Source organism: Pimephales promelas, chromosome 8 (genome assembly GCF_988280905.1).
Source record: "Pimephales promelas chromosome 8, fPimPro1.hap1.1, whole genome shotgun sequence".
Lineage (NCBI taxonomy): Eukaryota > Metazoa > Chordata > Actinopteri > Cypriniformes > Leuciscidae > Pimephales > Pimephales promelas.
The window spans coordinates 32,745,603-32,769,008 of record NC_142776.1 but is presented as its reverse complement, the minus strand read 5'-3'; the positions used below and the strand labels follow the sequence as shown (position 1 = coordinate 32,769,008).

General features: G+C 37.1%; 1 protein-coding gene across 1 annotated transcript in view; it reads left to right on the top strand.

Moving 5' to 3' along the window:
* grm4 (glutamate receptor, metabotropic 4) overlaps positions 1-23,172 on the top strand; it is a 177,872-nt gene extending 154,700 nt beyond the window's left edge. The window contains exons 10-11 of the mRNA XM_039693054.2: positions 8,889-9,138; positions 21,836-23,172. Of these exons, the coding sequence (XP_039548988.1) occupies positions 8,889-9,138; positions 21,836-21,885 (300 nt within the window). The 3' untranslated portion in view covers positions 21,886-23,172. The remainder of the gene's footprint in view (positions 1-8,888; positions 9,139-21,835) is intronic.
* Positions 23,173-23,406: the final 234 nt, after the last annotated feature.

Here is a 23,406-nt window from a genome sequence, read left to right as displayed (position 1 = left end):
CAAACGGGTGGATTATGATATTAAAAAAAAGCAATACAATGAATGCGGTTAAGCAGCTGTTTCTATCCTTAATATATTCAGTTCTGGTAAAAACTGTAACACTCTGAAAACATTGGAAACCTAGCGCGTCCTTGTTAAAGGAATAGTTCAAACCCAAAATAAAAATTCTGTCATTACTCAGAACACGACTGATCCAAAAAAGACCGAAATCACCATAAAGGTGTTGTAAATGTGGCCCATATTATGCATCATTATTCCAAGCACAGTCGCACAATAGCTTTGTTTGAGGAATAGACCAAAATTTTGATCTGTTCATGTGTGCTCCTATTGGGTTATTGTCCTTTCGAATTTTCTGTATTCCGTTTTAATGGTTTAATAATATTTTACCAATCAAAAAGCATGTCTAAGTAAAAGGCGAAAATCTTTGGAGCAAACTTTTATGTTGGCTTGACAAAGCCTTGTCTGAAACGTTTTATAAGCTTCCAAGCATTTATTCTTATCATGTTGCAAGCATGTCTAAGCATGTGCCAAACATTATTTCATATTTCAGTAGCATGTTTGTAATATGTAAGAATACATTACTAGCATGAATTAACAAATTGTTAACATGAATTATCACATTGGTATCTTGTTTTAGCGTGGTGTTAGCATTAGTCAGCACATTGCTAACATGTTTCAGCTCATAGCATGAATTATCACATTGATGGGTTTTTTACACATTACTAAAAAAAAATTTTTTAACACGTTGCTAGCATGATTTAGCACGTTGCTAACATATCTTTAACTATTTGCTAGGCATTGTTTGTGATAGTAGATAGTTATTGGATGTAACTCTGTTAGTTATAGTAAAAAAGTTCCCCCCCCCCCCTCATTTAAGAAGAAAAAAGTCGTAAGAAAAACATACAATTCCTTCTTTTCTTTCCTTTTCTTGAGGTTATTACATCCCTTCTCATGTTGGTTTCGAAGAAGCTTGATAATATCTTAAGTCTAGTGTCTTGCCTTACATGGACCTGCTATTTGTATGCATCTCCAACCTCCAAAACTGGAAGCTATCATTAGAGTGCCATCATGTCGTTAGGGTTCACTTGCAGGGGCTTTCCTCCTTTGTGTTCCTGACAGAGTAATCACTGTCTGTTTCTGAGCGAGGTCAACATCGCTTATTTACATACATGTGTGTGACAGGTGTGGTAGAGGGGGGCGCCGACTCCTGTTAAATGTCAGTTTCTTTGACATTCCCGTTATTGAACTCCTTCAGTCTGTCATTCATTTGCTGTCACCTGAATGAGCACCTTGTACACTCTAAAAAATGCTGGGTTGTTTTAACCCAATTTTGGGTCAAATATGGACAAACCCGAAATGTTGGGTTAAAAATGTAATGTAAAAATTTAACCCAACGGCTGGGTTAGTCCATATTTGACCCAAAGTTGGTTTAAAACAACCCAGCATTTTTTAGAGTGTACAGACAGATCCATGAGAGCTTTTTTCTGAAATATTAAACAGCTTCTCACAGATAGAATTTAATGCAAGTTTTACACTGTAACCCTGGTACTATCTGCTATGAATTACAATAAAGGAATTCATATTACAGTTTGACTTTGAAAAAAAAAAATTACAGTACAAAGTGGCCCAGGGCCTATTCAAATATTAGCACTGTATTGGTTTATTGATCTCACCCTTGGTTGATTTTATTCAATAACTAAATGAAATCCATTTGCAGTTTAACAGTTTTTTTATTCATGCATATGTAAACCTGCACATAAAAGATGCCACACACACAATTCATGGAACAAATCAATCTGCATCGAAAACAAATTTAAAGGCTCAAGTCAGGCATATTATTACAAAAATCAGTTAGATTTGAAAAGTTTTACTTAAGAAAAGAATATGTATATAAATAAAAATATATAAAATAAAAAATAAAATGTGTCAAATGTTTGAAAAAAAAAATTTAAAAGAATATTTTTCAAATTAAATAAGTTGTTAATGAAAATTGAAATAAAGTGCAAATGACGGTTGTCATTTATAGCTTTATAAATATAACAAATGTACATTAACAACAATTTGAGACAAATGACTGAGCGTCTTCTGCTTAATGGCGTTTGTTAAACAACTGAGGCATTACTGCCACTAGTGGTGGGATAGTGTATTGTAATGTCTAGTGGATAACAGTGGTCATTCTGGTGTCTTCAATTGATATCTTGTTTGGTCCCGCGGCCTTCGCGGCCCACAGGTGAAAATACGTAAAGTTTTTTGCGGGCCTCCAGGTGGCGCTCGCGGCCCAAGCGTGGTTCGTGGCCCTATGGTTAAGAATAGGTGACATAGAAGAAATTAGATGAACATAGTGACATATAGAATTAATTAATTATAACATTCAGGGATGGCCTGGATACATACATGATAGATGGAGTCCCAAGTTTTAATATGGAGCATTGTAATTTTCACTCCCTCAAACTTTGCTTTGATTTGCATAAGATACTGGAACAGGGATGGGCAAGGTCAGTTATGGAGTGCCGCTGAGCTGCATTTTAGCTCCAACCCTAATCAAACACACCTGAACAAGCGAATCTGTGTCTTCAGGCAATAGATGGGCTGTGTTAGAAACCGCCCCTATACCCTCATTCTCTATTCCCTACATTAGTCCACTAATATAATTCACTTGAGGGAGTGAATGAAAGCAAGTGAGCGAATGTGGACACAGAGGCTGTTTCCGAAGTCGCCCCCTACACCCTTAAATAGGAAGCTGTTTGAGGGGACAGCCATTTGTAATGGTGTCCGAAACCATAAGTGGAAGTTATTGAGTGTAGTCATTCAATCCCAGAATCCACCTCAATAACGAGTGTACAATCCATAGACATAACTAACTAGAGATGGAACTTTTTGTACACCACAAACAAACCACTGAAATCGGTTGATAAATGTAAAAACAGTTTGTTTTTATCTAGAAAAAAACGCAGCGCACCCGTTTACTAACATATGATTACAGTGGAGTCTTGCCCTCCGCAAAATGGCGGACCCGTTGACGTATCGCACAGCAACGTTCCAAAGCGGCCAATAGGGCGTCTATGTATTTATAATGTCTAATGGTACAATCGATGTACACTCAATGGCTAGAGAATACCCATAATGCACTGTGACGATCAAGCCAAATGAATCGTTAATCGCGCGATTAAAAATTAACGCCGTTAAAATGGGTTTGCGTTAACGGCGTTAAATTGACAGCCCTAATATTAGTATTAACGCGTTAAACTGACAGCCCTAATATAAAACATATTTTTTTTTTGTGTAAACTAACAGCAGATCTATCGAAAATAATGTTTAAGAGGAAACATGTTGAAGATTAGCTAATGGGCTGTTGATTCATTAAACAATAAGCTATTTTCTCATAAAAGCGACCTCTTGTCTCTTTCCCTGTGCGCACCGCTGCGCTAGCTGGCGTTACGACTTTTCCGGCTAAGTTTGCAGGACTGCCTTCAAGTGGCTTTGCTGAGGCCAGAGGCAGGTGATGTTAGTTTTTTTATCAGGGTTAGAGCTAAACTCAGCAGGACAGTGGCACTCCAGGACCAACGTTGCCCATCCCTGCACTGGAAAAATTAAACATGTTTGTTTTTTTTTTTGTTTTTTTCAGAGCACCATGGAATCTAACAGAATGAGGTTTTGTTTTGTTTTTTGTGTGCAGCATATTCAGTGATTTTAAATGTGCATAATTCAATGTTCATTTGAATGGCAAACATTCACATCCGTTTAATGATGTTTTCCACAGCGCTGCTATTAACATGAGACCTACTTCTTTCTTAAAAAGCTTTTGATGTTGACATAAGACCTAGTTCCTTTTAAAAAATGACAGTTCATTTTTTTCTTCTTTATCCCAAGAGATAATTTGGCAGCAGTAGGTGAAGAAGTGGCTGAAACGGTTGTTGTATTATTAAAGTTGATGGTGTTCCGGTGTACGTTTTATCAAGTCATACATTTATATGTGCGAGTGCAATAACAGCTGCTTTTTTTTAACTTGTGGTTTCAATTCGAGGGCAAAAAAGTGGAACACTTTGTATGTGTAGAGACAACAGAGAACGTCTTAGAGGACTAACACTGATTCACTGTCTAGTTGTCGTCTCAGTATTTCTCATAAGCCTCATTAGATTGCAGGTGTGCTGTCTGCACATACAGGGCCCGAGGCGGAGGCATTGATGAGATACCGCTATGAATCGTTTGTCGTGTGCGCCATTAAATCCTCATTTGTGACTGTAATTGCAACTTCAGGTTCAGCTAGATTAGTGAGTTTTCGACGTATAGACTAAAAGCTAATAATTTCTGGCCTGTGTAATCACTATGTATGGACCAGTCATGTCCTTTCAGGGGATTTGTTGGAGCCCTGCCATAGATTTTCTGGTTAAATTTGAAAGTGTAGCTCTGCTGACTGAAGTGACCAGGGACCATATTTAACAATAGCTTTTATCTGAGCCATGGGCTTTTGGTTAGACCTCTGACATTTTGAACTGTGGCAAGTGACATATCTAAAAATTTCCAGACCTCTTTCCACTATACTTACTTTTAACTGTTTTACTGAAGAAAATGTGAGCGGGGTTTAAACTGTCCATGACAAAATTAGTGATTAATTGCATTGCTAAGGTGTTCTGGTTGGTTTCTGGGTGGTTGCTAGGGTGTTTACGGTATAAATGTTAACAAAGCCAGTTTATCATAAGTGGATGTTAGCTGGCATGTGACAGTTTATGATTTGGGTCAAAATCTCTTCATCCAAAGCCTGTGCACAGTTTTTTTTAATTAGTTTTTTTTATTTTTTTTTTTATAGAATTTACTAATGTTGATTTTCATTTAGATTTTTATATTTTCCTTTTCATTATAATTTTAGTCATCCTTTTATTTCAATTTTAGTAATCTTAGTGCTTTAAAACTTATTCCAGTTAGTTGCCATGGGTATCATTTGTAAGTTTTCAATCTAGTATTATTATTTTAAATTTTATTTCAGCTTTATTTCTATTAACTTGGCATTCATTGAATTAAAATAATTGAATTAATTAATTGCATGGCATTGTTTTTTATTCTATATGATATTAACCTAAATATTATTACTTATAAACTTATTTAAATGTATTTATAATATATTTGAATTTAATTTCTTTAAATATTAATATCATGTTTATTATTAAGGGTAGGAGTGTTTATTAGCATAAAATTTCTGTGGTATCAAACTAGCTTCCTCTTCAGACTTGTATCTAGTAGCTCTAATAGTTGGTAGAAAAAGATACAAGTTTTTTTTTTTCTATAGGTTTAATACAAACAAAATATTTTACAGATATTATTTTAATCACTTCTTTTGGCTTTTGTGTAATGAAAATGAACTTGCTCTGCAAAAAAAAAAAAAACATGGTTAAAACTACTGAAACATTGGTGTCTTGACTAGCTAATGAGTGCCTTTTTAAAGACACTGCGCTATATTTGAACGACACAGTTCTTTAGGATTGCCTAGTGGCCAGTGCTGAGGGGTAGCCATCTGTCTCTTCTTCGAGAAGAACCCCAGCACAGCTGATGTGGTCCTAACCCTTCCTGTCGACTTGTGCTGAGACTGCTTTCCAGTCAGTCCCTCTGGATGGAGATCACAGCAGTGAGTCACACTTAATCACAGCACACAGTGGAGCCAGAGCCGAGGTCACGTCCGCCAGAGCCAAAACACACAGCAGCGTTCTAAAGCAACAGCAGGGGGTTCGCAGCAGTTCCATGGAGTGGCTGGAGCCATTAGTGCTGGTGTGTGTGTGTGTGTGTGTGTCACTGAAAACATGTCATAAACAAAGTGGTTGGTTAAAAATAATCATGATTACCCTCTCATTATTTAGGTAATAATGCCTTACACCGTGTCGTAACCGGGCGAGGTGTGACAAAGCGACCAGCGATGAAAGCAACCACTTGCATGTTAATCTGAGTTTCTGAGCTAACTAGCCAGAACAAGTGAAACAACAGTTTCATCAGTCACTTGGTTTCTACTTCTGTGGCGTCGTGCAGAGAAGTCCGAATCACAGCTGCTCATCGTTTATATAGTGGGCTCCACTGAAATTAATGTATTATTGTTAATATATAATTATTGAGTTTATTATTACATGTAAGAGCAGCCTCTCTGTCAAGTCGAAGTTTGTCACGGACCTTCAGAACTGCCTTAATTCTACGTGGCATTGATTTTAGAAATGCATTCTTTAGAAATGTTGGCCTATATTGATAGGATAACATCTTCCAGTTGATGGAGATTTGTGGGATGTACATCCAGGGAACTCATGGGCAGCTCCTGTTCCACCACATCCCAAAGATGTTCTATATCTGGTGACTGTGGGGGCCATTTTAGTACAGTGAACTCATTGTCATGTTTAAGAAACCAATTTGAAATGATTCGAGCTTTGTGACATGGTGCATTATCCTGCTGGAAGTAGACATCAGAGGATGGGTACATGGTGGCCATAAAGGGATGGATATGGTCAGAAATAATGCTTAGGTAGGCAGTGGAATTTAAACAATGCCCAATTGGCTCTAAGGGGCCTAAATTGTGACAAGAAAACATCCCCCACACCATTACACCACCACCACCAGCCTGCACAGTGGTAACAAGGCATGATGGATCCATGTTTTCATTCTGTTTACGCCAAATTCTGACTCTACCATCTGAACGTCTCAACAGAAATCGAGACTCATCAGACCAGGCAACATTTTTCCAGTCTTCAACTGTCCAATTTTGGTGAGCTCTTGCAAATTGTAGCCTCTTTTTCCTATTTGTAGTGGAGATGAGTGGTACCTGTTGGGGTCTTCTGTTGTTGTACCCCATTTCCCCCAAGGTTGTGCGTGTAATGGCTTCACAAATGCTTTGCTGCATACCTCGGTTGTAACGAGTGGTTATTTCAGTCAAAGTTCCTCTTCTATCAGCTTGAATCAGTCGGCTCATTCTCCTCTGACCTCTAGCATCAACAAGGCATTTTCGCCCACAGGACTGCAGCATACTGGATGTTTTTCCCTTTTCACACCATTCTTTGTAAACCCTAGAAATGGTTGTGCATGAAAATCCCAGTAACCAAGATTGTAAAATACTCAGACTGGCCCTTCTGGCACCACCAACCATGCCACGCTCAAAATTGCTGAAATCACCTTTCTTTCCCATTCTGACATTCAGTTTAGAGTTCAGGAGATTGTCTTGACCAGGACCACACCCCTAAATGCATTTAAACAACTGCCATGTGATTGGTTGATTAGATAATTATATTAATGAGAAATTGAACAGGTGTTCCAAATAATCCTTTAGGGTGAGTGTATATCAAGTTATTTTCAGAATTTTTATTAAAAACGTGTACTTTATTTTACTTTTGGATCCCACTGTATATTAAACACCAAATATGGAGAAAGTGGTGTCAACTGTAGAAGTTGAGAAACATTGAGCATTATATGATAATTATGTGACAAAATGAAGTCACACACTTGAAGTGTGAGCATAAAAATAGCTGATTGCTGCAGTCAAATACAGCACAAGTAAACTCAAGGAATATATATATATTTTGGCACCTATAGCACTGTTAAGCATCATAATACCACTACCTATATACCTCTCATTACTCATGGCCACATGGGTTAGCAAAGTGTCAGTTGGTTGCACAATTGAAAATCTCAGCAAATTCAGTACATCATCTGCCCTCAATATCATGAATACTTTGTATTTTGACGTTCTAGTCATTAATAATAATAATAATTCATGACTTTTTTTTTCTTTTCTCGGCACTCAATCCGCTTTACATTAAAGGGGGAATCTCCTCAACCACCACCAATATACCACCTGGATGATGCGACGGCAGCCATATTGCGCCAGCCACACACCAGCTTAGTGGTGGAGAGGAGACATAGTGATGAAATCAATTTGTATATACTATTAATATATATATATTTATGATTAGGAGGCCATGATGGACAGATGCCACTGGGCAAATTTGGCCAGGATGCTGGGGTTACACCCTTACTCTTTCTAAAGACATCCTGGGATTTTTTTGTGACCACAGAGAGTCCACAGAGGACCTCGGTTTAACGTCTCATCCGAAGGATGGTGCTCTTTGACAGCATGGTGTCCCTATTTCTATACTGGGGCGTTAGGACCCACACAGACCACAGGGTGAGCACCCCCTGCTGGCCTCACTAACACCTCTTTCAGCAGCAACCTGGTTTTCTCGGAAGGTCTCCCATCCAGGTACTAACCAGGCTCAGCCCTGCTTAGTTTCAGTGGGAAACCAGTCTTGGGCTACAGGGTGATATGGCTGCTGGATATTTGCATATTATTTAGTAGAGAATTACGCATATTCAAATGTGGTGACGGCGATGCTTTGGGCATGTTGAGTCACAAGGTTATGGTTCTCTGTTGAGGCTTGACATATTGACTGTGTCAGTTAGATCAGGGGGATATTATGTCAACAAGCCCTCATGAAAAGAAGGTCCCAGGTCATGTGAACATGTCTTCATTATTGCAAAATACAGCCCTGACAGGACCCTACTGTGAAGAAGGAGGCCTATTGTATCATCCTGAAGGGGTTTATTTTGTGATAATGACCTGTATTGTCCCCTACATTATTTCTTTCCTACCATATAAGCAAATAAATGGTCTTCAAATATTGATTTTAGTGAAAATTCTTTTATTATGTGAGAAGAAATAGACTGTGTTGTGATATAAAACTAGCACACTGCAGGGTATTGGTTGCCTGGGGCAACAGACAAATATACAGTTTCATTATACTAAAATATTTGGCCACAGAGAGCTGTGATTGACCAATTACAACCCAGTATGCTATGTAATAATGGCTTTGTTTTCAGTGATTTTTCACTTTCATATGCTGTTTTTTTATTTAATTTTTTTGCAGATGTACATACAAACAACCACACTGACCATCTCAGTGAGTCTGAGCGCATCCGTGTCTCTGGGGATGCTGTACATGCCGAAAGTCTATGTGGTGCTCTTCCACCCGGAGCAGAATGTGGCCAAGCGCAGCACTCGCAGTCTGAAAGCTGTGGTCACTGCCGCCACCATGTCTAACAAGTTCAACCCCAAGGCCAGTCTGCGGCCCAACGGAGAAGCCAAGTCGGAGCTGTGTGAAAACCTGGAAACTCAGGGTGAGTGGGTTTGAGGATAAACACTTTATTCTTATTGACAATGATTTTTATACTGCCATAAACCTGTTTTTGTAATCTTAAAATGTTTTATTCACCATCATTCTCTTGCTCACTTGAATCCATTTGGATAATGGATCCAAATTTGGAGTCAGTGACAAAATTATGCATCAGCGGTCCAGTTATGAGTCTCAATGCAAAAGCTTTAGATTTCTTTTTGATTTAAAGGATTAATTCACCCAAAATTGACATATCTATTATTATTTATTCCTGGATTGGTCTAATTTTTTATTTAATAATGCCATGAAATGCAATGAAGACATTTAATGGCATCAGTGTTATGATCATAACAAGACAACCCCTAATCGTCTGCCTCATTTTGCGAAATGTTTTTATGTTAGAATCTTACCGCTTAGCATCAGAGATAGGTTTAGGAGTGTGCTTTTTAAAGCATCAAGAGGCAAATCAGTTGAATCGGTACAACAGTCTTTGCCTAAAACCCATCCCCTGCTAATTTGAATATCAATAAAACACCAGCTCATAAACAACTTTGTAATACAACAGTAAAAAAAAGTCTACTGCCTCAGCAGAAATAACTTGCATTCTAAAGCAGAAGCAAACGCATCTTCCGGTGAGTGAAGTGCCATCAAGATTTAAGAGAAGTTCCCAGTTCGCATAATTATACTTTTCATTAAGGGCCTGATTGATTAAGTTCAGGGCTGAACAGATTAGTCGTTGTCGACAATAAAAAAAAATGGTAACAATTAATAGTTTCGTTGTTGAATAGTCTTTTGATCTTATGACCTATTTTAACTCCCCTCATCCCCCTTGATGGAAATTTCCATAATTTTCTTTAGAAAACGCTTCCCCACCATTTGATGGAAATGTACGGCTTTCTGTGCTTTCACTATTACACAGTAGGGGGCTCTATTATGCATCTTCTGAAAGAGTACTGAATCCTGATTCGAAGCACAGGTGAAGAAGAAACCGAAACCAGCAATATTATATGTAAGCAGATTTATATGTAAAATAATGCAAGCATCAACATCAGACAGCATATATGTCACAACTACACAATTTCACTGAATGAAATGTTAACCCAGAATGAGCTATAGGACTGCGAGCTTTGGGGGTGTTGATAAATCTTTGACACAGTTTTGCTTTTTTTTTATTGAAACTCACCCACAAAACATCAACCCAAGTGTTGATAAAAAAAGGAATGCATGAAGCTAGAATAAAAGTTTATGTATATATATTGCACATTCTAATAATCATACCACCAAATAATCTGGGTGCCATTACACTTTTGTAAAAATGATTTAAAAAAAATTGCTGGCGTTGGCTTGATGCAGTTCAATTCAATTCAAATTTATTTGTATAGCGCTTTTCACAATACATATTGTTTCAAAGCAGCTTTACGGAAAGTGCATTTCAGAAATGTACATAGAAAAATACAGTTAGTTAATCATGTATTATTTTAGGACATAACATATCGCCAGCGTCGAGTCGTCTCTTCACAGGCGTTTAGTCGTCTCATTGCAGGTGTCGGGGCATCTGAAGTCTCCGTGAGAGGCTGGATACAAACTGGAGCTGACGAACGCTATTTACCTCAGGACTAGCATCCCGAGATAACAGCAGAAAAGCAGATGTAAAATAATTAGCATAGCTGCTGTTATTAATATTAATGCATTTAATCTTATTCAACAGTGGTATAAAAGGTAAGCATTATGTGAATGCTTGGCTAAAGAGATGTGTCTTTAATCTAGGTTTAAACTGGGACAGCGAGTCTGAGCCTCGAACAGTATCAGGAAGGCTATTCCAGAGTTTAGGAGCTAAATGTATGAACGCCCTCCCTCCTTTAGTGGACTTAGATATCCTAGGAATGACCAGAAGCCTTGATTTTAGTGGTCTTAAAGAACGCGATAGATTGTAGGGTGATAGAAGGTCCATTAAATACACAGGCGCTAGACCATTTAGGTCTTTAGGTCAGTAGTAATACTTTGTAATTGATACGGACCTTAATAGGTAACCAGTGTGGAGATGATAAAATTGGTGTTATATGATGTCATATTTTCTTGACCTTGTAAGAACTCTAGCAGTTGCATTTTGCACTAACTGTAGCTTGTTTATTGCGGATGCAGGACAACCAGCTAATAAAGCATTACAGTAATCTAGTCTCGAGGTCATGAATGCATGAACTAACTTTTCTGCATCAGAAACAGACAGCATGTTACGTAGCTTAGCAATGTTTCTAAGGTGGAAAAAGGCTGTTCTTTTAACATATGAAATATGATTTTCGAAAGACACGTTGCGGTCTAGTATAACACCCAGGTCTTTTACTGTAGTGGATAAAGTAACAGGACATCCTTCTAAATTAAAGTTCTACTCTAAGAGGTTTTGTGGGTAGTTTTTTGGACCAATACGTAATACCTGCGTTTTATCTGAATTTAATAGCAGGAAATTACATGTCATCCAGCATTTTATATATCTTTAAGTCAATTTAGATGAGTGTTTTCAACTGGTCGTGATGAAATATATAATTTAGTGCATCAGCATAACAGTGGAAATTAATTCCATGTTTTCATATAATATTACCAAGTGGCAGTATATATATATATTGAAAATAGAAGAGGGCCTAACACTGATCCTTGCGGCACTGCATAGTCTACTGACTTTATTTTCGATTTTTTTCCCCATTTAAACAGACAAAATGGTAACGGTCTGATAAGTACAATCTAAACCAGGTTCATGATGACTTTCAAATAATCCTGCTATTAGGAACTAACCCTAACCTCTGACGTCAAATGTATCAGACAGGGAAAAAATATAAATCCATTTCATACTTTCAATAGACGTGGTAAAATATGTACGTAATATAGATGAATATGTTGCTTACAGGAAGAATTTTCCTTAGAAAAAGCGGATGATGTTGAATTGTTGTCAATGAAGCAACTTGTATATTTGCAGCCAGATGGTGTCACATCTACCAGCTGGGGTTCTACAACAGGGTCATGCTAACCAACCAGCAACCTTGACCCCTTCATTTTGGGCCATGTATGCTGGAAAGAAAAAAAAAACATACAGAAATATAAATCCAGTCAGAGATATACACAATGTATTTTTAAAATGCATTATGAATGTACTAAGACATTCTCCAAGATATATCTGTACATCGACTAGTTCTTGAATAAAATATCGTGTTAAGCAGATTCAAAGTATCATGTTTGACTAGGAAGGAACAAATTATCTGCTACCATTACATTGCATTTGGCATTCACAGCAACGCGCATCCACTCTGCTTTCAATATGTTGCATTTTGTATTCATTTTGCAATGTAGCAATACCCAGTAAATCATATTGTGGGTCTTAGTAACAAATAGCTCTGAATTAAGGGTGACATCCAGTTAAATGTTTTGACAACAGAATTAAATTGTGTAATGAATGTTTGCCACATAGATGAAAATTCACCCAATTAAACATGACTAGTTAGCACAGAATGTTTTCAGTAAATATTTAACACGCCGGTTGCATGACCATGCCAGACTACCACCAAGACCAGTGTGAATTTCGTGTGCTCAGTGCTTTGTTTGCTCTCTATAGCGCCGCTTTGAATTCACTGCAGTGGAACAATGTGCTTTTGTAAATGAGGTGTTAGAGTCAGTGACTACATTAGCATGTGCCCTTTTAAAAAATCTTTCCAGAGTCATTTAATACAGGCCGTTTCTTTACATTTACAGCAAAAGCTAGCTAACAAATAATTTCTCCTTGGCTCAGGGATGTCTAACATTTCATGAATGCATTAATGGTGAAATTAGATATCTTTGTTGATTCTAATTGATTTGTGATCCTCCTTTAAGACTTGAATTACATTAAATAAAAGTGTCTAAGTGTCTTAATGTAGTGTAATGTGAAAGAAACATTGATATAAAGTGTTAGTGAATAATATGACATTGAATTATTATGTAGTTGTAGTTTCTAGTCAAGCAAGGATTTATCTTTATGTGTATGTAGGCAGAAATCACCATTATTTTTAGCATTGGTATGTTACAGTAAAACAGATTTCAATTGGAGTAAAATATATCATGATTTTGTGAAGATGACTAAAGAAGATTGTTAGTTGCAATAGAGTGGTGCAGGGATGACGTTAAAACATGAAATATTAATTTGCCTCGGGATTTTCCCATAGAGTTTATAATGGAGTTTTTCAAGTTATGGGTAAAATAACGCCTGTGGTAAACACAACTTATTAACCTTAATTTAACCATCACTTAAGAACAAGTTCTTATTTTCAACAACAGCCTGGCAGGAGAGTTCAAATCTCATGAAAGTCATACAAACATACATTACAACACGCACACATATATACATTCATTTAAGACAAGCTGTAATGAAAACACTCCCTAGTATTTTTTTTAAAATGCATAGATTGAAATATCAAAAGCTAAATGACCCAGAAACAGTATGTACTACGTTGAAGTTTTGTTCTACTATGTACATAGATAAATTATATAGTATTATACATAGGCATGATATAGAATTATTGAGTTGATTTTGTATTAAGTCCGTTTGGCATTGTTTTGGAATGATCTGATGTATTTTGATATGTAAAGGCAGTCTCTGGATTTTAGAGAGGATTTCAATCCTGCGTTTAAGGGAGATGTCTGTTTTAGGTCACTGTCTTGGGACATTTTATTATTCAATACTATAATATATTTTATGCAACACTGATGCTTGTTTGTTTATTAATTTGGCTTGTGCAATAGGCAATATCATAATTATATTGTTATTTGATTATTTATGCTGCCTAAAAAGCATCACATAACCCATAAAGAAACACTGTGTACCTTGCAGAAGTGCTTTCTATTAAGGTGATTATCTATTAACAAAAGGAATATGACACATTTCACACCCATTGCTTTTTCGCGGTTTTTAACTCGCAGGTGAATAGTCTTCACAGAATCACACATATGTGACATAGTTCACTCTGTCTTCTCGGAAGCTCCTAAAGTCACACTTCTGAAGTCACAATTTTTGTCAGCTCACCATCAAGATGAGCAAAAGACATGTTTGATGTAGCTATTCTTATAGTGTCAGTGCATATTTGTGACATATTATTCACAGTCATATAGCCTAGAAATCTAGATGCACCCTAGCGGCAGCAAAAATTATTTCGCAGCCAGTGTGGTTTAGCAACTCTCCATAGACGTTTTAGCTGGAAAAACCAAACTCTGGTCTGGTCAATCACATCGTGTATAGAGTCGGCGGGTGGGCTTAACATAATGACGACTGAGCTGTGACGGTTCATTACTACTTGAAAACAAAGAATGGCTGCTGCTGGCGAACAGCTGTCTTTCGATTTGGCTTTTGACCGCTACTCTGGATGATTTGAACTTAAGCTTTTCTTTGAAACCAGAACAAAGAACGGCACTTCATTTAAACAAAAATAAAAATCGGAGATTTGCTGACTGGATACGCACAACCGGCACATCCGGGAACTTAACTGTCAATTTTGTCCCCGCCCCCTTTTGGGGGAAACAAACTAGACTCCCCATAGACTTCAATACAAAATAACGGCAAAACCAACGTCCTTACACAGCCGACAGGCGTACTGTAGTGTAGATAACTAAAGAAATCACTTATATAAAACATGTCAAGTAATTATATGTCCACGCTGCCTGCCATAGAGCGTGAAATACATTTTTTATGCCCGTTATCAACTAGCCCAGGCTACCTGCCATCTGCCATTATCATCATAAATTCATAATACCGTGGTGTGAATAAGTTTGGACACCCATGCTAAAGTTGCCTAAAAAGAGGAATAAAAAATCATCTTTTGGATATTGATATTAATGCCTTAATTAGAAAAATGAGGAAAACTCCAACCTTTAAGGACACAAATTTTCTTTGTGAATGAATAATGTATCATAAATAAATAAATGTTTTTTTCTTAAAATACAGGGTGCATAAGTCAGGACACCCCTATGTTAAATTCCCATAGAGTCAGGCAGGTTTTTATTTTTAAAAGCCAGTTATTTCATGGATCCAGGATAATATGCATCCTGATAAAGTTCCCTTGGCCTTTGGAATTAAAATAGACCCACATCATCACACACCTTCCACCACACCTAGAGATTGGCATGGGGTACTTTCCATAAGATCATCTTTCAATGCAAATCAAACCAGCTATTAGGCTAACTGAAGTAAAACCATGCCGATCTCTAGGCATGGTGAATGGTGGACGGGGGGCGGGGACAAAATTGACAGTTAAGTTCCCGGATGTGCCGGTTGTGCGTATACGCTCTGACTACGTCACCTTATTCATTGCTCTGATTGGTTGTAGCGCTATCCAATTGCGTGCAGAGAGAATTTGAAAGACAACCGTTTATCCCGCACCTCGGATTGAGCCCGGTCAATGATGAGTTCCCAGACCTAACATCTTGATGTAGGTCTGGCATGCCAGGCTAACAGTCATACACTCCATTAGTGTATCTACAAAAGTCAGTACTTAGCAAGCAGATTTATCACTGATATAGTGATGGGCACCTTGCTACCAATATATCCTGGAGTAACAGTCCATCATTGAAATGCAGTATGTGTATTGAGTTTAGTGATGCATGCAAAAACAAGCTCAAAATATAATGTGTGTGTCTGATGTTGCCTGCAAAGATCATAGAAACTTGCCAAAGAATGAGGATGAGAGTGACAAGGTCACTTGATCAAACTCACAGAAACGTTATATAAACATCAATAGGTTTTCTTCTGTGTTCTCTATGGATTAGAGGTTCGCTCTTGGGTGAGTTGTAAAAATGATCAATAACAATACGAGTCTGCTTTACATCAGCCGTTTTATGTGTCTGGATGTGTATGACATAAAAGATCATTGGATCTCCTTGAAATAGTCTCTTTACCACAATATAACCATTCTAATGAATAACTGGTTGAATTGAAGATATAAATTCAATATCACATGTTGTTGCCTTAGTTAGAGAGTTGTCTGCAGTGTGCAACAGCTTAAATATTCTTAAGTTTTAATATGACATATGTGATATATAGGGTTGGGTATCGAGAATCGAGTATCGATTGGAACCGGGACTAGCTTTTCGTTTTTCCCGGAATCGTTCAAAAGTTCAAATTTCGATTCCTAGTTTCGATATTCACAGTCCGCCGAGCGGAAGAAGAAACCGCTGAACAACACCAACGAAGAAGCGTCTACCGAAAGTGTTGGCATAACCACGCGAGTCGAACATGAGTACCTTACGTCGGCGATCCAAAGTGTGGCTTCACTTTTCTAAAAATAACGAAATCTCGGCAAAATGCAAAATTTGTGACAAAAGGAGTATTTTTACAGAAGGAGTATTTCCTTCAGAAAGGCCGTTGGTTAGCAAGGTTAGCTAAACTTTTTTGAGCCTGCCTCTTAGAAGAATCAGAATCGAGAATCGTTAGGAACCGGAATCGAAACAAGGAATCGGAATCGGAATCAGAATTGTTCAAATTCAAACGATACCCAACCCTAGTGATATATGACATATAGTAATGTGATACATAATTTAGAGATTCCCTGATTTTTGACCCCAAAACAAAGTCAGACTTTTGCACTTTAATATCAGAAATTTATTTTGTGTTGTTAATCAAAGCAAAATGGTTAAAATATTCTGCCACATACTTTGATGTTTCTAGATATGTACACATATCTAAAACACTTATTCCATTTTTGTTGGGCTTTGTTTTTTTTTCTTGTTTGTTTTTTGAAATAGTTAGAATTCATTTATGCAGCATATTCCTCCAGGCTACCTTTTAATGACAATTACATTTTTAATGCGCCCTGATAATTTGTGTGCAAGGTCGTTTAATTTCCGGGCATATTGAGTCAGAGAAAAGCACCTCTGCATATCCAAGTTCAATGGGCCTTAAGGCCAAATGGGCCCCAACAGGTTCAATTATAACACAGAAACGTATACATCTGTGTTTGCAATAGGTGGCCACACACTATAGAGTTTATCAATATACAGAGAGAGACTTAACATTGTAGACTCTTTTATTCTGTTAAGCTTTAATTTGACCTATTCTAGTATATTACTTTGGCTTGCTGTAAATGAGACTGCAAGATTTTTATATCTAGACAGAAAATACAGAACACGTCAAATCATAGGATGCATACTGTCCTTTTAAGAGCGTGTTAGTGTGAGTTGCTGTGTCCATGTTATGAGCTGAACGTGCTCAAGCATAAAAAGGAGTTCATAATGTTACTTTGAAATAAACTTGTTTCAGCACCAAATTATGCTAGTTCATTTATCCGTCTATGGGCTTAGCCAAAGCACAAATATTTAATTTCTGTGTGTTACATTAGTCATTTAACACGCATGTGCAATGCTATTACTGTTAATCTCTGAGATGCACATGTTCACATTTATACAGAATACTGTACTTTTCGTTCCAGAACACACAAACACAGATTATTTTGTGTAATACCCAACCCGCCATTAACATCCAGTGGTTATTATAACCGTTTTTTTTTTTAAGTACTTATCTACCTAGCATCCCAGAGGTCCTATGTCCATTGGGCTTATTTTCTCCTAATTCAAATATGGTAAATGTTTATTCTATTCACGTTATTTTAAACGTGAGTTGGTGCAGCCATTTCTAACTTGAATTTTTTAAGGGGATACTCCACTTTTTTTTTTTTTGGAAATAGGCTCATTTTACAACTCCCCCAGTGTTAAACATTTGAGTCTTACCGTTTTCGAAACAATTCAGAGGATTTTCTGATATTTAGAAGAATATCAGTAACCAGACAGTTTCTGGTCTCAATGGCTTCCATAGTAGGAAAAAAAATATACTATGGAAGTCAATGAGACCAGAAACTGTCTGGTTATTGATATTATTCTAAATATCAGAAAATCCTCTGAATTGTTTCGTCAACGGTAAAACTCAACTGTTCAACTCTGGGGGAGTTGTAAAATGAGCCTATTTCCAAAAAAGTGGAGTATCCCTTTAAGGCTTCTAGTCATCTACTTCCAGCTGTACAGCATCAGTTATGCTGCTTGATTTTGCAAACAGTTATTTGTTTTTGTATTATTTTAATTTATCGTAATCATAAACACAAATAGTGCTATTTGCTCTACTGCTTTCTGAAGCAAAGTTAATTTAGTTCATTGACTACAAATAGCCAAAGACTATATTTTCACTAACTCCACCCATCATAACTCTATTTTACATTTAGTACAAATAACATATAACATTCTGTTAACTCTTTGTATGATTAGCATCTGTTATTATTTACATTGCACATTGTAAACATGATGCTATCTATTGCTATATGCTATTATTCTTGGTGCATAAACCGTATTTAACCCTCTGAGGTCTGTGGTGATGCTAGTGCACTTTTTATGTTAGCCTATAGGCTGTATTATAATGTTGTGATGCATATTTGCTTGTAGCATAAGTATTCAACTGCATTATGCCTACTGGTATATGCTTTTATGATTTAGAGTGATAGACATTTACAGTAGCTTGTTACTGTGCCTTTGCAGATGTATTCACAATCACAATCTTTGCGAATCCTACATTGAAATCTACTTCACAAAGAGTTTCTAAAACACATTATTTTAATATAACATTGTTGTATTATACAACTTGCTGAAATGTGCTTTTTGCATAAGGATCCTGTCCCTGTATCACAGACGATCCTAATTTACATAGATGGAAAACAATTGTCCTGATGAGGAGACAATTATCTCACAATTGTGCTCTGCCTGTGAATCATTAAACTAACGACCACATATTTTCTGTATAAAAAAAATTAACCCTACTGTAAATGGATCATTTTTCAGGTTGAGAATATGAAGTAGATCTTTTCAGGTTGAGGCACTCGAGTATGAATCAACTAATTAAGAAAATGCTTAAATTGTTGTAAACACTTTAAAATAACACAATATACCGCTCAAGCTTATAATTCTTCAAAGAGAGCATTCAGGGGGTTGAAGAGCATTTCAAATAGGATCTGAAAAGAAGATTTGGATCCAACATTGATTGATGTACTGTGAAAAAAAATCAAAGCTTGCATCCTGTAGAAACATCTCTGTATACAAGGTCCAAATGCTTTTTTTTTCTCCTTTCTTCATGGCCATATGAAAAACATGTTATACCTGCAATGTGTTGCATTTGCAAAACTAAATCGAGAAGCAGCCAGCATCCATTGTTTGAATTTTTATTTTTCAGTCATATTTTTTATTATAGATGTATAAAATTCTGCTAAGTTATTGTAAATGAAACCTGTCTAATATATGTAACCACTCAACCTGTGTTTCAGGATGTGTTGATGATAACTAAACAATGAAGTCAGGTAAAGAATTTAATTATTGGTTATTGCTTGGCTTATTGTTAGAGCTAATTGTTAAACTCAGCTATGTTCAATTTAGCTTTAATGCTTAAACTGTGCATATCAATTAGTTTATAATAGACAATGCATTGAGAATACGCTGACGTTTGTTAGAATTGCTAAAGACAAAAAGCATGCATGGCGCATTGTTTTTGCAAATCACTTGTTTACACCGAGCTTTGTTGGTGAGAGACACTATACTGGGGAAAAATCTAAAGATAGCAGCAAATTTGTGTTTATGCGTTTTTCAACCAATAGAGAGGAAGGTATGAAAACTTTCAGAACACTGCATGGCCTAGATTGCATAAAAACAAACACAAATTGGGAAAGCATTAAAATAGAGCTGTATGAATCTATGCTAGATAAAATCAAGCAATGATATTTTAAATAAAGCACGAATCATTTAAGTTTGCTTTTAAGCTGAAATGGAGCTATTTATCTGACTGCACCTATGGGTCAGTGCTCCACACGCCGATGGACAGTCCAGACTGAGAACCGCACCATAGTGATGGGTCAAATGTCACTTCACCTTCCTTATTCAAATGGCCCTGCATGATTGCATGAGGTAACCTTTTGATCTCCATATAATGATGCAATGAGCTTGAATTTTCCATTGACCCTCCTTCTTTGGCAAGGTCATTACATAAATAGCTGAAGGCAGTGTCACTCATGCTACCCTTTGTGGTTGTTTGTTCTACACAGCTATTGCAAGATGGATGCCGAATGACAGGATTAGGCTGTTGATTGAGTTTTTGTTGATGGAATGCTTTAATTGCAGACTTGTCACTGTTTGCTGGTAACTGGCATGTTTTTAGAAGGTCTTAAATGGCCCTTCTCTGCAAAAGGTGACGAGCGTCTCAGTCAAGTAATTTGCACTTTGATATCAAGAAAAGAGAGAGTCTGAAATCAAAAGAGACATGCCACTTGACTTCTGGCAAGTTAATAGCAGTATCAAAGGAGGAGTCTTCACATTGCAACCAGGCCTGACAAGAAATAAAACTGCGTCATAAAGCTTTGATAAAGATTTTCGCCAGTGCGTATCCTACCAAATTACTACATGTCAACCAACCAACTCTTATGCATTTGCAACTACTGTACATGTCAACTCACTTTCATTAGAGTAAGACTGTTAGGTTAGGGTTTGTAGAATAAGTTGACTGTACTTGCAAATCTACTATTCAGTAGAATGTCTGTTAGGGGACCAGATATTAAAGGGGTCATGAACTGGTTTTTTTTATTTTTTTAAATGATATTTATTTTTTTTAAATGACGTTTTCTTGGTTTTTACAATGAAAAACATCATAATGAATAAGTAATAGGATATTTTCTACCCTAGTTTTGTTCCATGCTCAAAAACGTTTTTATGGTTTTTATGGGCGTCTCGCATTGAAGACTTGGAAGTAAATGGTCACTGCTGTGAGTTTTGCATATTATAATGACTTTCAACTCACCCACCTATGCAGCGACTGTCTTCCACAATAATTTGCAAACGGCATGTTTATTGTTCGGTAGCTCAATCCGGTTTGTCATCACGAGGTAGACTGAGGTGGGCTGGGCTAAACCGGCCGTGTTGAAGTAGGCGTTGATTTTCTTCTGCGGGGGTGGTGTTTTATCCTCTTTGACGTCATAGTTCCCCACTTTTAAAAAAGGAGTCGTTTGCTGAGCCTGGTGTCGATAAATGCTTTTATTGGACTAGCAAGGACGTTTTCAGTTCTGATACTTATGGGATATTCTTATGTGATGACCTCTTAGATGTCAAAAGCTCAAGAAAAATTCGATTTCTCAGTTCATCACCCCTTTAAAGGGATAGCATACCCAAAAATGACAATTCTCTCATCATTTACTTGCCGTTATGTTGCTTCAAACCTGTATGAGTTTCTTTCTTCTGCTGAACACAAAAAATATATTTTAAAGAAAATTGGTAACCAGACTCTTGATGGATGGTATGACCTCCCATAGTGTTTCTTTCCCCTAGCATGGAAGCCAATGGTTCGTTGACTGTTTGGTTACTAACATTCTTTAAAGTGTCATCTTTTGTGTTGGAACTTGGAACAACTAGGGGGTGAGTAAGGGATGACAAATTTGACATTTTTGGGTGAACTATCCCTTTAAGTAGACAGTCTACTAATACTCTGACTGGTAGTTGGCATGCAGTTGCAAATACAGTATAGTAGAATGTCTAAAGTGGACAATCGAAAAAGTGTTATCGAATTACCTCTCACGTTTAAAGTCGTAAAATTCTAATAAAGCAGCTGCATTGATGTTTAAGTGCTTCTGAGACTCAAATGATCTATTTTTGTAACACTCTCTCTTCCCTTGCAGGACTCAGCCCTAAACAAACGTACATCAGCTACAGCAACCATGCAATCTAGCCAAGTGATAAAAGGCCACTTCCGAATCCCAGAAGTGACCCCTGGAAGACAGAATCTCAAGATAAATCACTCTCGCGTTATATCACGTATGGAAGTGAGACAGCGGATGGTTGGAGGACCCCCACAGACATGTTTCCATTAATGAATCTTATGTGAAGTCACACAGGGAGCATCTGGGGAGGCCGTGACTGTTGAGACGTTGATGTTGGAATGACAGTCTGTCACCCAGACTATTCCATTACAGCTTGCTTTATCTATTCCAGATGTCATTGTTAAAGTGATACACACTAATTAAGGACAACATGTCAGTGTCTGCTGTTTCATTGGCGCTAACACTTATGTGGTGGCTAAAAAAAGAAAAAAAGAAAAGAAAAAAGTATTTAAAAAAAATCATTTGGAGCTTTTTCTTCTTGTTTTCTCCTTGGTGATGACAACAGCAAAGGCAGTGACCATTGTTTACAGATGTTGAGCATGCTGGTTTTGACATCCTGTGCTGTGTTGTTTTTTTCTTTATTTATTTCTTTTAGGTTTTTTTTTTTTCAACAACAAAAAAAGAACCTTCTGGAATGCTGTTGAACTATGTTGCTGTATTGTTACCTCACCATGGGCCTTGTGAAACTGTTGAAGATGTACGAAGTGCTCTTTGGAGTAATGTTTGCTTGTGCATACAGTAAGTACACATCTTTGAGGAACTCAAATCTGCCCTGTTGTCAAAATGTGCTATATCACAGTCACCTGTGCGAAATGGAAAAATCACAATTTAGAAAAGGCGTGACGGCAGCTTGGAAAGGAACGCTCGAGATATTAGAACCAACATCCACTGGACCAGGCGGGCGCGCGCAACTTGCCATCATAAGAATGCAGCGACCGAAGACTTCAAAAAAAATTCAAGTAAGCATCACCAATCTCGAGTAAAGGAACGGTTCTGAGAAGCTCGGAGAGAGTAGATGACAGGAGGATTCAGTATTCATATCCGGAAATGTCAGGTGAGAGACACAAGCTGATTTGTCTCTTTAGATGTTTGTGAATTCAAGGTTCAGTTCTTATGATTTTTCTTTGTTTTTGCACTGTTTGTGCTGCAGAATAAAATGTCTATGTTGACCGTGATAAATGACAACTTAATGTGTGTTCCCGATTGCTAATGTTTGCTTTTCATCCTAAAAGAGAAAAAATCGTCGGAAACAGTGCCTGAATTAAAGTATTTGTAAAATAAGACATATGAGGTATGTGAAGCATGTTAATTTTGATACATAAATAATTTCTAATAAAGAAATTTTTCAAAACGCATTGTTTTCTGAAAAACAAAATCATCTCTGCATTGTTTGCCATGTCAAATGTTTGTCACATATGGCTAGACCTTTTTCGCTTATTTTTCTTGTCAGGCAAAACCTTCGAAAAGTAATAGCACAGCTCTCTTCTATAAACCCAATTTGAGTGATGATTCAGATATGTAGCACAAGCTTTTGTTGCGAGAATAATAATACGACAAACGATAGTTATGCAAGCGTCTTAATAAATAGA